At 40.9% G+C, this 14,117-nt stretch overlaps 1 protein-coding gene across 1 annotated transcript in view; it reads right to left on the bottom strand.

Annotated features, from left to right (window-relative positions):
- Positions 1–214: 214 nt before the first annotated feature.
- Positions 215–14,117, bottom strand: part of LOC128417530 (uncharacterized) — a gene marked incomplete at its 5' end in the record, with an annotated part of 128,784 nt that continues 114,881 nt past the window's right edge. The window contains 2 exons of the mRNA XM_053396325.1: positions 215–367; positions 6,043–6,249. Coding sequence (XP_053252300.1) covers positions 215–367; positions 6,043–6,249 — 360 coding nt within the window. The remainder of the gene's footprint in view (positions 368–6,042; positions 6,250–14,117) is intronic.

Below are 14,117 nucleotides of genomic sequence, written 5' to 3'. Positions count from 1 at the left end.
AAGCCAACCTCAAAGTCATCAGGTCTGGATTGGACCCATCATCCGGCCCTCCTCCCCTTCCACTGTGGCCACCATGAATGACAGGGCTGTAGATGCTTTTGTTCATAAGCCAGATAGTTTGTCAAAACAGGAGGAGGACTTTTCTTACAGAGGGCTTTTGCTCAGCGCCATCACATTTGACACACTCTGTTCCATGTTTACAAGAGAGCGACAGTTACTGAAAGTAATACCTGTATTCTTTTCTTCTTTCCCTTAGCTTGTTCTCAGAAGAAATTCCCAGTGCATTATCCGTTTCACTTATGTGCTCCTGAACGAATGCACCCCCTTCATTGCGTATGAAATTTATTCCACTAATGTCACCAAATGCCTGAAAAATACAGTGTGCAGGCTCATTGGTTGTGGCACAGTCCAGTGCGATATCAAGTTAGAAGAAACAAAAGTAAGCAGACTAAGGGCACAGTTTATTTATTTGTTTAAATTACAGATTAGCAGCTCTTTTGTGTGTGAAATTTGGTACTGTCATGGCAATAACCCAGATTCCCTTCTAATGTACAATTTGGGTTTCATGGTTGAATTCCGCTCCTGTGTTTTGTAGCAATTTTTTTAACAGCCCTGCCAAAACACTATAGAGGGAGTGTGCATACAAAGAAAGTCACTAATAACATGTACAGTGGCAAATGAAGACTTAATTCCACATGAAAGGTGAATTCACCTAGGTTTTGCTTCAGCTCTAAGAAATAAATATAGTAGAATAGAACTGCATTTCTCATGCTCAGCTATTTTCTTTCTGTAGGATACTGTTGGGAAGTGAGTAGGAAAAGTATATGAAATAAAGGGGGGAAGCTACTGGCTTTGGGAATACACTGGATGTAGGAAAAATATTGCAGATGAGTGATTCAAATATAGAATAATATTGTCGTGACCCATTGTCATGCTGCATCTAGGATCACCTAGAATCTACATCAAGGATCATTTAGGGCTACAGGCTTTGCTGGGGAGTGACTGATGTGGTATGTCAAGACAAACACAATTGGTGTCCTCATTACCTATATAAAGATAAGCAAACGGGAGTGATCTTTCATGGATGGTCAAACAGGTGTAGAGACTGGACATATAAGACAATGAGCAATTAAGGTGAATGCACCATTCTGATGGAAGAAATGAACAAACTGTGTTGGAGTTGGTGACATGGGCTAGATCTCTTAATAGATTCAGCAAATTCACAAACTCTACCACATCTCTTTAAAAAAATTAAATGAGAATAAGCTTGTACTTAATGCTGCATTGAAATCAATTGGTGTCAAAAAAATTATTCATGCAGAGACTGATCTTCAAAATTCATAATTATATATTACTTACTAATTATATTTAATTTAATTAACTTAATAATTATATATAACTCACATATTAAATGTTAAGAACTATATTAATAGTAATCACTTCACATTTTATAAGCTGTTAACAAATTTGCATATAATAAACTGTAGCATGTATACAAATATAAACAAACATATACATAAATATTGGACATAGTCTCAATACTGAATTAATTAAAGGCCAAGTCATTGCTTCTGAAAGTGACTCAATGGCAGTAACCTTTTAATTAATCAACTTCGCCCAAAAGTTCACTTCACAGTGTAATTATAAAAGTGAGTAAAAATTATAATTGATGTGTTTTTGTCAATCTATGTAGCTGCAAGGTACTTTTTGAAAAGGTTATATTTTTGTTTAGGTAAGCTGAGTTAATATTGCCTTGGTAATTATCTTTGACTTTTTTTGCTTTTTCTAAAAAAAACAAAAACAAACTTGAATCAGCAATAAGATATGCTAAATAAATATTTGAAGCATTTAAACATTAAGAATGTGGATTGTGGATATATGCTGGAGCAAACTTGGAATGAACCACAAAGTCTAAGCAAAGTTTTCTCCTCATCCGTAAAAGGCCCATTTGGAATTCACATTGATTTTTACTATCACAATTTATGTTTGCTTTCTGGAACAGACATAGCATCAAGTCGAGGCTCCTCCTCGCTCAGGAGCCATTTATCAAATGGAATGAAATCGCTTCAGAAGTGCATCCATTTTGTATTTCCCAAATATAAACATTAGAGCAGAAGTTTTAAGTAGAAAAATAAATGTAGCAGTTACTTTTGCATATGTTAACTTGCATGCACACATGTTGGAAAATGCACAAAGTGTACAAGAATCAGCTACATTTCAAGTTGTTCCAAATGAACAGATGTCACAACACATTGTGTCACCAAAACCAAGTGGGCAGCCTGTTTTGTTTTCTTCCAACAACCTCTCTGGGAGGGACGACACATGACTCCGCCCCCATCAATTATGGGGTCATGTTGAACACTTGTGTGCTGGTTGTGGTGATGACCAGGTTGTCTGATAGCAGCCAGGCCTGAAGCAAGAAGGCATACATTTTTAAAAGGCAGCCCTTATGCCACCTCATAAGAAGGTACCAAGGACTAACTATTTAAAAGGTTTGCTTTCTTACTTGACAGCTAGGAACTGTTCCAAACAGCTAGAAACAACAGCAAGCATGTCGCCTTGCCCCCACAATTGAGGGTGCTGGGATGGTGTGAAGTCAGCATATGTCGTGTGCAAGCCCTGCGGCATACATATGTGAATCGAGTACACCCTGTGTTGTGTGTGCATGGTTGCCACAGAATTTTGAGGGGGCCCATCCACCTCCTTGAATTTTTTTTGGAGGGAGGGGGTCCTTGCCCCCCCAGTCTTCCCTAGGTAGTGCCCATGAAGCACAGTATAGTTTAAGCCAAAAGAAGTTTCAGCGATTTGGATTACTATTAGATGAGCATCCCACCTGTCTTCAAAATTGCCATGCAGACATGTCTTTAGTCCAGTTGTTTCCACATATCAAACCCTTTCCCACAGTACCAGGGAGGAGACAGGGAGGTGAAACCCTACATGAGACAGCATCTGAATTTTTAAAATGAATACTACAACTTCCTTGCCAAAAGGTGTATGCATCTCACCTTTCTGCTCTCTGCATCACTGTGAATGAGAGACTTCATAATTCAACATTATAAGTCAGCCCTGGTTTAACCACAACAATGTCAGTGGATGATTGGGATGTGAATAATAGTCTATTATAGAGGCCTAGTCCCTTCATAGATCTCTAGTCCCAGAGATTTGGAGCTGATTTAAATTAGGTGTGTGCATTTGGTTGGAGTGAATCCTGAATGCTGAGCAGAAGTAGAATGCATCAGAAGGATTTTGGCTTGTCTGAGGTAATGTGAATGTACACTCTGTCTGTATACAGTGGTACCTCGAGTTACAAATGCTTCAGGTTACAAACTCTGCTAACCTGGAAGAATTACCTCGAGTTGAGAATTTTGCCCCAAGATGAGAACGGAAATTGTGCACTGGCGGTGCAGCGGCAGCAAGAGGCCCCATTAGCAAAAGCACGCCTCTAGTTAAGAACAGTTTCAGGTTAAGAACAGACCTCTGGAACGAATTAACTTTGTAACTAGAAGTACTGCTGTATGGCTGCGTGAGTTGAAGCAGGGACCCCTGAAGCACTTTGTGGCACCTTGGTGATTCAGGCATTTAAAAAAATACTGCAGACTAGCGTCTACTGAAAGTGACACCATGTATCTAAGCTTTCTTGAACCCTTTAATTTAATTTTGACCATGCTTTTCGGTCATCCACCACATCACCACCTTGATCAGAAATGCTACAAGCCCCAAAATACAGATGTGTGGCCATCCCTGAATATTGTAACTAGCACATACTTGTGGCCATCTTCAATGTCATCTGACTTTCATCAGAAGGTGATGCCTCCCCTTTTCTTTACTGGGTCCACAGCTCTTCATTTATGACTTACAGACTTACAGACTTACACATCATTTGCATTTATGCCTTGAAATTGTTCAGGGTATCCTCTCTGTGAAGGTTTCAGCCATTCATATGTCAATGAATTGATCCAAGTAAGGGCCAATTAGCTCCTGCATTAGGCTATTGAATCATCCCTGATGTTCTCTGATTTGGATTGCAGTAGAAGTCCTCCCTCCCTCCCATGAATGTGCAGTCTTCTAGTGCAGAAAGCATTTAACTTGGGGCTCCACTGCATGTGAGCAAACGTAACCACCAACACATTTGGGCTTGCTTTCACTACACACAACATTTCAGTATAATCAATGGCCTTGTTCATGGGTTATCTCATTCGTGGTACTTGGAGTAAGAGTTCAAATCTAAATACAGTGAATTGCTTTCAAAATAAAGCATTAGGTAATCTGTTTATTTCCCCAGGAAGCACTCACCAGCCACAAATGTGTAAGCGATTTGAGCACTGTTTGATATGTCCTTACCAGTTCCAAGAACAATGCGCCAAACTGTGCAGCCCTTCATTTTTATAAAAGTACAGTTTTCTCAAACAGCCACAACACATTCGGTGTTCCTTAGATTAAATATCTGAATATTGCTTCTGAAGGAACAGCTGTCAGCTTAAATCTAAAGTCTAGTTTGTTTACCGATCGTATTTTATATTTGTTAGGAAATGACACCAAATGGCAATAACATTGGCGGAAAGTGTTCTACTGGGGAATATACATGCCCTTTGGTTACAGTATACATATCTTTATACATAATGCCAGTATATTTTCCCTAGAATTATGTTAAATATGTAAAAAGCCTTTCCTCATAAAGGTAAAAATGCTAGATGATTCCAAGCTATAATTTAGCATTAGTGTCAAGATTGTTTCGGAAAATAAGCTACAGTTACCGCTTCATTCTTTTTAAGTGTCACTCAGCATACCGTATCTGATCTTGCATTCCAAATAAGCCCAGATGATTTTATTCACTTTCCAAGGCAGACACAAGAGCTTAAGCATCATGTGCAGCATATGGATGGATGTAAACGGCTTCATGAAGTAATAGGCTAGTTACCCAGACTGTCTGATCTTATTACCGCTTGCTTCATTTCAAGCAATTGTGGAGGGTAGGGAAGATCTCCCTTTCATCTTCTCTGTGTTTAGAGTGATTCAATCTTAAGGGTGGTTTTGTTTTGCTTTTTTAAAAACCAGATAAAAAGCAGGCTGTCCCAAAAAAAGAAAGAAAAAAGTTTCCGTGCAACATTAAGCTTTACTTACCCTTTAATAAGAAACTGATTTCGTCTTGAGTTAAAAGTGGCTTATCGTTGCCCTCTTAATAAGAAATCAACTGAAGGCAGCAGAAGCCAATAACAAAATAAAAATCGCCATATTTGTGTTATCACAATGTATCACCAGTATTAAATGCTCTGTGCATGGCTTCTAAATGCATTTAAAATGCTAAAACTCAAAGGACAATTTAAAAAGGAAGAACTGTGAATGAAACAATGACTTGTTTTAGGGAGGTGGCAATTTTGCATGCAGAATGTGCTTGATTCAATCCTGAGAGAGGCTAAAAGCCCAGAAGGCCACTGCCAATCCATGGGAAACTGAGTTAGCAACTTCCTTCCTCCCTCCCTCCTTCCTTCCCCCCTTTTCTCAAGCACACACCACTATATATTCCTCACCTCTTCCCTCCCTCTTTCTCCCAGAATTCAGATGCCCCCTCAAAAGAACACATTTCCCCACGGAACACATTGCTCCATCCTAATCCCAAACTGAAATTGTTCACGCAGACGATAAATAGAAAATAATAATGAATAGACAACTTTCTTACTATATGTGTGGTAGGAGCACAAACACACAATGAGTGACATCAAGCAGAAGATGACCATATTTCTCCTAACACAGCAACAATTCTCTTTCTCCCAGATCTGCTCCAAAAGGTCCCCTAACATTTATTTTTAATATGTTTTTTCTGGTTTTATATCTTGATTTTATTCTGTGAACCGCCCTGAGACCTCCGGGTATAGGGCGGTATATGAATTCTTTACTATGGAGACTGATTTGTGTAGAATGCTATCAAGTGATCAGTTTAGAGATCCCAGTGCAGAATGATCCTGAATACACTGTACAATGGCCTATGGTTGCATTTGGCTGTAACAATTACATCACATTAAAAACCAGAATGTTGGGACTTACCTCTACAATAGCACCACTAGGCAGTCTAAGGAAGTGCCTGTACAGTTCTTGGAAGCCCCCAAGATGAACTGTGTATATAGATACATGAACAGTGACTGCTCCTGAGCTTCCGATAGATTTCAAGATTTCATTTGGGAGCTGGAGGCCAGTACTGGAGACACCAGACTTATTGGCATGGTCTTTCCAGATATAATCACAGACAATGACCTAGTGAAGGAGAGATCATATGGTTATTTCATTTCTGCCATGAGCTTGGTCCCTATTCAGCTACTTTACCTTATTCAAATTAACTTAATTTTTAAAAGAAACTCGGGATCAATAAGATTCATCCTACAAAAGACATTCCACAGGCAAAATTAATCATATTCATTATACTTGAAATTGCAAAGTATACATGCCTGTCAAGGCAAATAAATAAATGTGATATACGACATTAGCAAACATTATAGATTGACTGGAGTCAGGCATCTCATTTATTTATTTCTTTATTTATTTTTTAAGTTAATACAAGTTGCCTAGCTGTGTTTTAATGCTGAAATACATTACAGCAGGGAATTGAAATGTGATAATTTTAGCAAAGCTGTAAATCTCATAATCAGCTTTGCATATGAGTAATCAGAAAACTTGCAGGATATCGGTTTCTAAGGCTGCCAAACTTTATTTCTCAAAGTACCAAGCATAAGAACGAAAATTGTCCACTTTGCTTTGATAGTTGGATTTTGAAGACACGATGCATACAAATCTGTTAGTGATAATGTTTTAGATGCCTGGAAATTGTGGTTAAAAATATAACCTTGAAGCTCTGGTTTCTAAATATACATTTCACTTGAAGTGCATTTTGGGATATCCATTTTGCCCACTCAATTATATGTAATGATATTACTGAGCATTCTGTTGTTGCACTCTTTACAACAACCCTTGGAAGCAACCTAGTATTGCCATATTGGCCTGAATATAAGTCTCACTTTTCCCCCAAAATCCAACCATGAAAAGTTAAAGTGTGGCTTATATTCGCGACCTTACGGTATGCAACCAGGAGCATGGGGCAAACAGCAACAGGAGCATGGCAAAGCAGTGGCAGCCCTGTGTATAGTCCCCCATCCTCTCCCCCAAGGCTGGGAAGGGAGAGAGCAAGGAAGGGGAAAGGCCCCCAGCAACACAGTGTGGTCCCCCCCCCCAGTATGCAGCCAGGAGCAGTAAGAATTGGAGTGGCTTATATTCGGGTATTTTTTTTCCTTCTCTTTCCCCCTCCAATTTTAAAGTTGTGGCTTATATTCAGGTGCAGCTTCTATTTGGGCCAATACGGTATTATCTCTATATTGGAGACGGAAGGGTAAGAGTAGTTTGCCTAGAGGAGGGGTAGGGAGCCTCAGGCATGAGGGCCAAATACAAGACCCTATGGCCTATCTATCTGTCACATGTGACTCTCCCCAAGTCACACCCCCTTCCCAACAATGCTTCCTCTCCTCAGGCCACATTTCCTCACCAGTTCCCTCACCAGAAGTGGATTGATTCTTTGGGAGAAGCCATGATTGTTTTAAGTAGTATGGTACTGCTTTAACTGTGTAGCCCATAGGTTGAGATCCCACACATTCCTGCATAAGAGCAAGCCCCATTGAACTCAATAGGATTTACTTAGCAGAACTGCATAGGCTTACATTGTGAATATCCTTGCGGCTGCAGAATGCAGAATAGGTAGGAAGAAGAAGAAAATATTTATTTCCCAGAAAGGGCACAACTATTCATTTCAAACAACCTTCCTTTTCTAAACAGGAGTATGAAATCCACTGTAAACTGAGAAATGTGTCTTTCGGAATATCTTTAAAGTGATATGTCCATTCAGTATTGAATAATTCAGAATGCATATCTGTTAAGGAGTAGAATGCTTTATCTCTAATGTGCCCTGAATAACCTGAAGTAAGTGCCAAGCAGAAGACTCCGCTGTCATCTGAAATCTCTGTCGTGAAGTTAATCAAAAACGTCCATTCATCTCCTCATAGGCCAAATGTGGCTTCATAAATCTGCTGAGACAGACTAGTCAAGAGACAGTGCATATAGGACATGTCAGAGGCATTGAAGACAGCTATGATCTAGATTCACAGGAGCTGACAAGAGACCACAAAATGCCAGTACAGCATCCCGTAATCCTAAAGTGAAATCCATCTTTCAGCAGAAAAACAAATTAAGGGCAATAATTCGGTGATAAGAGGCAGGCCAGAACAGGTTCAAAACGCTGAATATTTCACAGGGTTGTTTAATTAAAACAGAAGCATGATGCTTTTAATTGCTCTGCAGCAGTTCAGCCTGAAATTAAGCCTGATGTGAATGCACTTGCAGTTGATTTAAGTTGTTATAATTGCAAAATATTACAAGGAATGAACACCAAGATAACACTCGAATGGGGCTTTCTAGTGCAAATCTTCTCTTCTCAGCTCTGTGCCAATTTGTGAGGGAAGAGGTGAGAGAAAGGATCGTAAATGTCAACCTGCCCACATTCTTTAGCAAGCCTCACATGGATTTAAATTTCACCTCCCAAATGTGATGCATTTTCCCACACCAACATTTTGGTAGTCATTGTTTCCTTCATGATGGGGGGGGTCAATTAGGGAATACAGTAGTACCTCAGGTTACATACGCTTCAGGTTACAGACTCCGCTAACCCAGAAATAGTACCTCAGGTTAAGAACTTTGCTTCAGGATGAGAACAGAAATCGTGCTCTGGCAGTGCGGCAGCAGCAAGAGGCCTCATTAGCTAAAGTGGTGCTTCAGGTTAAGAACAGTTTCAGGTTAAGAACGGCCCTCCGGAACGAATTAAGTACTTAACCTGAGGTACCACTGTACATAAAAGATTGGGAGATTTCATTCCATGCATGCTAAATACAGGAGCATTTAGCAGTTTCAGAAGCTCCTATGGCAGAGTGGAAAGTGGGTTCCCTTGTCCATTCCAAGAGAGAGTTTTGGTGGGAAGCCTTCAAGTGCTCTTTGTCCTAGTTTACTAGATTCTTTCCAGACCACCTGAAATTTCCACATGCACCATATGACCTTTTAAACCAAGGTGTTCATAAAAGTTTAAACCAAGGGGAAGCTACCAAATGGTGGCAGAATAGTGTTCTCTAGCCACACACCCCTTCTCCATTGTTGCTCCACTTGGCCTCAAAGCCAAGATCCACTTACAGTGGAACCTTGGTTCTCGAATTTAATCCATTCCAGGAGTCCGTTCGACTCCGAAAACTGTTCCAAAACCAAGGCGCAGCTTCTGATTGGCTGCAGGAGCTTCCTGCACTCAAGCGGAAACTGCGCTGGATGTTTGGCTTCTGAAAAACATTCAAGAACTGGAAGGTACGGCTGTATTTCCCCTTGAAGCATAAAAAGCAGAACATGGTGGCTTTGAGCAAATGAGCTTCCTGATGCGACTTATTCTGGATTCGCTTGACTTAGTCACCTTGGGAACTTATTTGAAGGGCAGGGAAAACATTTCCCTGTGTGAAATAAATAAATCATGTATTGCCAGATACCTTTATCAATCTCAAGCAAGAGTTCAGTGTTTGAATCCCTTCTACTCACTACAGATAGGTACTCATGCAAACAGCACACATATATCTGAGAAACGGCACAATTTTTCTGCAGGAAATTTCTCTGCAGGTTCCCAGCTCTCAGGTTTAGCCACAGGCAAATAAAAATGTGTGCTTATTTGATAATATTTATTTATTCGTAACTTTAAAAGTTTCAGTCACATTCCCAAGGATCAGAAGTACAACCTCACTAATGAGGGCCTAAAATTATGAAACGTGGGTGGTGCGTGATGCAGGGCAAATGAGCTTTTGCAATTTGTGTACTCAGTTCCATACTTTAATTATGTTCTGTGTGAAGAAACATTTCCTTTTGTCTGTCCTGAATCTTTCTACATCCCACTTCATTGCTTACCTCTCCCCAACACCAGGTTATTTATGAACAAATTAAAAAGTACCATTTCTAAGAGTGATCCTTGAGGAACCCCACTTCTTACACCACTGTTAGAACTGTCCTTTTATTCTATTTCCCATTTTTTTGCCACTTACCCTCTCCCCTTATCCAGTGACTGCTAAGGTTACTAACAAATATTGGGTGGGGGGTTGTCTCAAAACCTTTCTGAAAGTCTAAGTACACCATGTTGACGGGCTCACCCTTATCCATACACTCTCAAAGAACTCTAAAAAAAAAATTTTTAGGCAGGACTTGCAGAAGCCATGCTGCCTCTCCATCCATTTTCTTGGCCTTGACCTGTGTCCAAATTCACATTGAGCCCAAATGTTTCCCTGCCCTACTAGCTCTGATCAATGTCACATTCTAAAAAACCAAGAAGTAAGATTTTCAGGCTATTAAGAAACCATCCATAAACCAGGAATATTAGACCCTCCAAGTGTTATTTTCCAGGGACGGTCCCTGAATTACAGAAGCTGTCTCAGTTTCTGATTTGATCTTGGAATGTCTCGCTTTTCCTTAGGACGTCCCTATTTTCATTGGAAAAATATTCGACGGTATGGTAAAGGTAAAGGGACCCCTGACCATTAGGTCCAGTCCGACTCTGAGGTTGCAGCGCTCATCTCACTTTATTGGCCGAGGGAGCCGGCATACAGCTTCCGGGTCATGTGGCCAGCATGACTAAGCTGCTTCTGGCAAACCAGAGCAGCACACGAAAATGCCGTTTACCTTCCCACCGGAGCGGTACCTCTTTATCTACTTGCACTTTGACGTGCTTTCGAACTGCTAGGTTGGCAGGAGCTGGGACCGAGCAACGGGAGCTCATATTCGAGGGTATGGTATGATGTCCCTATTTTCATGTTGGGAGAGTATCTATATGACCCCCAAGCCAGGGAGATAAGTAACTATGCAACCTTTAGAAGACATCTGAAGGCAGCCCTGTATAGGGAAGTTTTAAAAAAATGTTTAATGTTTAATGATGTTTTTATATGTGTTGGAAGCCACCCAGAGTGGCTGGGGCAAACTAGTCAGATGGGTGGGGTATTATTATTATTATTATTATTATTATTATTATTATTATTATTAATAGAATAGGAAATCCCTATTTTCATCGGAGAAATGTTGGAGCATATAGAATATCCTTTTGTGAAGACCCTGACTTCCTAGTAGCCTGCTAAGTGAAGCCTTAGTGATACTTCTTTTAGCATTTGTGCTAATACAGACAGCAAAATTTGCCGCAAGAGTACCTTTAGGTTTTGTGAATGAGGTGAGTCTGTTTGTGCTTTCTGAGTCTAAACTGCTTTATCCACTTTGCAACTGCTATCTCCAATATACGCTGGAGGGGAGAAAATGTTATCTCTGTATTCAATATGCTTGATTTGCAGGGAAACACACACACATAACTGTTCTAGCATTATTCTAACCAACTGCCTGTTAGAGCAATGCCCTTTATTAGTGGAGTGCACTTTCAGTAATGACTCTATACAAGACAGCAAAAGATCACTGGCTGGTAAATGTCTGTGAATTCCATTTCCCACTGCAAACAAAACCCATTCTGAGCCACCAGCCAACAGAGTCTCCTCCAGCTGCTGGAGAAGAAGGAAACAAAAGTGATTATTTATGAAGAGTGGCAAAATAAGATCCCAAGGAAGCCTGTCGTAAAATGCTTGTTGCATAATACATGATGGATCAGTTCTATTATGTAACTTTCCCAAAGATATAACAATAAAGAGAGTTGCTAAGCATCATAGTCAGCATTAATTTACAGTAGGAAAAATAATTAGAATCTACCCCATTTTTAATTTTTTTTTTTTGAAGAATGGAGTGAAAATGTAAACAATGCTTCCCTCCAGGCAAGCACTTTATCAAGTTGACAGGTGCATTTGAATTTCCGAGGGTGGGGGACATAATAGGTTATTTATGTGTCATTTTAATAGAAAGGCCCAACCATCAAGATGGACAGGAGACTTTATCAGGACTGCTGTTTGCAACTAATCCACCAATTTAATACCCCAGGAAAATACCTGAGACAAAACTGGTCCATTTTTCTTATACACTCCATTATACCCAAATCAATATGGGCTCTATTCATCTCCAATCCTTAGCACGGCAGGTGCCCATCACACTGCACCCCTCCCTCTCGACTCAAAAGGTGAGCAATGCTGGTTTGCATTGTAAGGCTCCAGTTCAAACACTGGAAGTGAATGCAGAAAGAAAAAGAAGAGCTGAATAACTCGGGTCGATCCATGCACAACTGGGAAATTGGGGGTGGATTATGAAGGAGACATCTACAGCTCAAAAGGATCAGGTAGGAGGCAATAGGAAAGGTCTTTGCTAAGCCCCCGGAGAGCTGCTGCCAGTCGGAGAAGACAATATTAGGCTAGATGGACAATAAACTGATATAGTGTAAGGCTGCTTCCTAACAGGTGATGCTGTTTTGACTCGTCCATCCCCATTCTGCTAGGCAGCAGTGACACTGGTGTGTGCCTCCACCACTCCTCATTACAATTTATTTAGTAAAATAATCCTTTTGGGGCAGGCATAGGCAACCTCGGCCCTCCATATGTTTTGGGACTACAACTCCCATCATCCCTGACCACTGGTCCTGTTAGCTAGCGATGATGGGAGTTGTAGTCCCAAAACATCTGGAGGGCCGAGTTTGCCTATGCCTGTTTTGGAGCATTCTTTCTTATTTCTTAATCACAATTCACAAACTTAGGACACGCTATGGCGGGACAGTGTTTATCCAATGGGTGACGTTTAAAATTCATTTGAAAAATTGGAGATGAATAGCAACAGCAACCAACAACAAGAATTCAGAGGGCAGCTGAGTCCAAATACATCTCTTTGTGCTTCTGCTCCCCATCGAAATCATTATCAACCCAGCGGCTCTACTGCATGAACTCAGCTACAATGGTTCAATCAATGTCAGGACATTGTGGGTGCTAGCTATTGGGGGGAAATGGCCTCGCAATGTGTCATCTTGCGGTTTTCAGAGCTGATTCATCACAGGTCTTTCCTTGGCCATGCTATTTGGACACCTGGCTTTGAACATAAAGAGGGAGAAATTAGAAAAAGAAGGAAGAACAGCAGCCAATTCCTGTAGAAAAGAGCAATTTCATTTTGCAGGATTAATTAAAATGTGGGAGATCAGCTGCAATGCGAGGGAAGGTGTGGACCTTTTGCTGTGGATCAATGTTCTGTGAGATATATAACCCTCTCAAAAGCAAAATGGAATTCCTTGAAATTGTCTTACTCACCAGGCTCTCTGTTTTGAAGCTATTTCTTTTAGCCAGTACCAGTTTTTTCCTCGCATGCAGTTTTCACTTCTAACACAAAGTTTCCATATGTTAACATATATGAAATCAAAGGACACTTCTAAAAACGACCATTCTTAAATAAGCATCTAATATAAAGCCTCCATCTGTCAATCACCTGCTGTCACAATGATGGCAGGTGAGCTGTTTCTGCCCACATGCACGGCCATCTGATCTTCAGGGCTCAGTAGCTGCATGGCACTTTGCAATCCCTGACAACCTAGTGCCTGCAAATCCGCTTTGGCCTAGTTGAATATTTACCTGTCCCACACAGGTATGGCAGGGGTCATAGCATGGCTAAAATAGCCCTAGCTGCACCAATGACAACAAATACAAGTGATCCTTGTTTTGCACAGGGGTTACATTCTAGACCCTGTGCCTGTCGGCACAGCCCATGAAAAGTGTTGCACCCCACCTCTGTTCTGCCTCCATCCCACCCTTTCAGTGGTGTTTTAGTGACTTTGGGGGTCACTTTGAGGTTTGGCGCCATGCACGTGTGTGCGTTAGCGCATCAATCAGTCATGTCTAAACCAGGAGTTACCTGTATACATGCTTATTTCCTTGGCCTGCACAGTCATACCTCGGGTTAAATATGCTTTGAGTTGAGCACATTCAACTTGCACTCCTCGGCAACCCGGAAGTAACAGAGCACGTTACTTTCGGGTTTCGCCACTAGCGCATGCACAGACGCTGAAAATGACGTCGCGCGCATGCGCAGAAGCAGCGAAAAGCAACGCGCACATGCGCAGACGTGCCATCGCTAGTTATGTTTACCTCTAGATGCGAACGGGGCTCCGG

Source organism: Podarcis raffonei, chromosome 7, assembly GCF_027172205.1.
Source record: "Podarcis raffonei isolate rPodRaf1 chromosome 7, rPodRaf1.pri, whole genome shotgun sequence".
Taxonomy (NCBI): domain Eukaryota; kingdom Metazoa; phylum Chordata; class Lepidosauria; order Squamata; family Lacertidae; genus Podarcis; species Podarcis raffonei.
The sequence above is the reverse complement of the archived record's forward strand: the minus strand, read 5'-3'. Positions and strand labels throughout refer to the sequence as shown.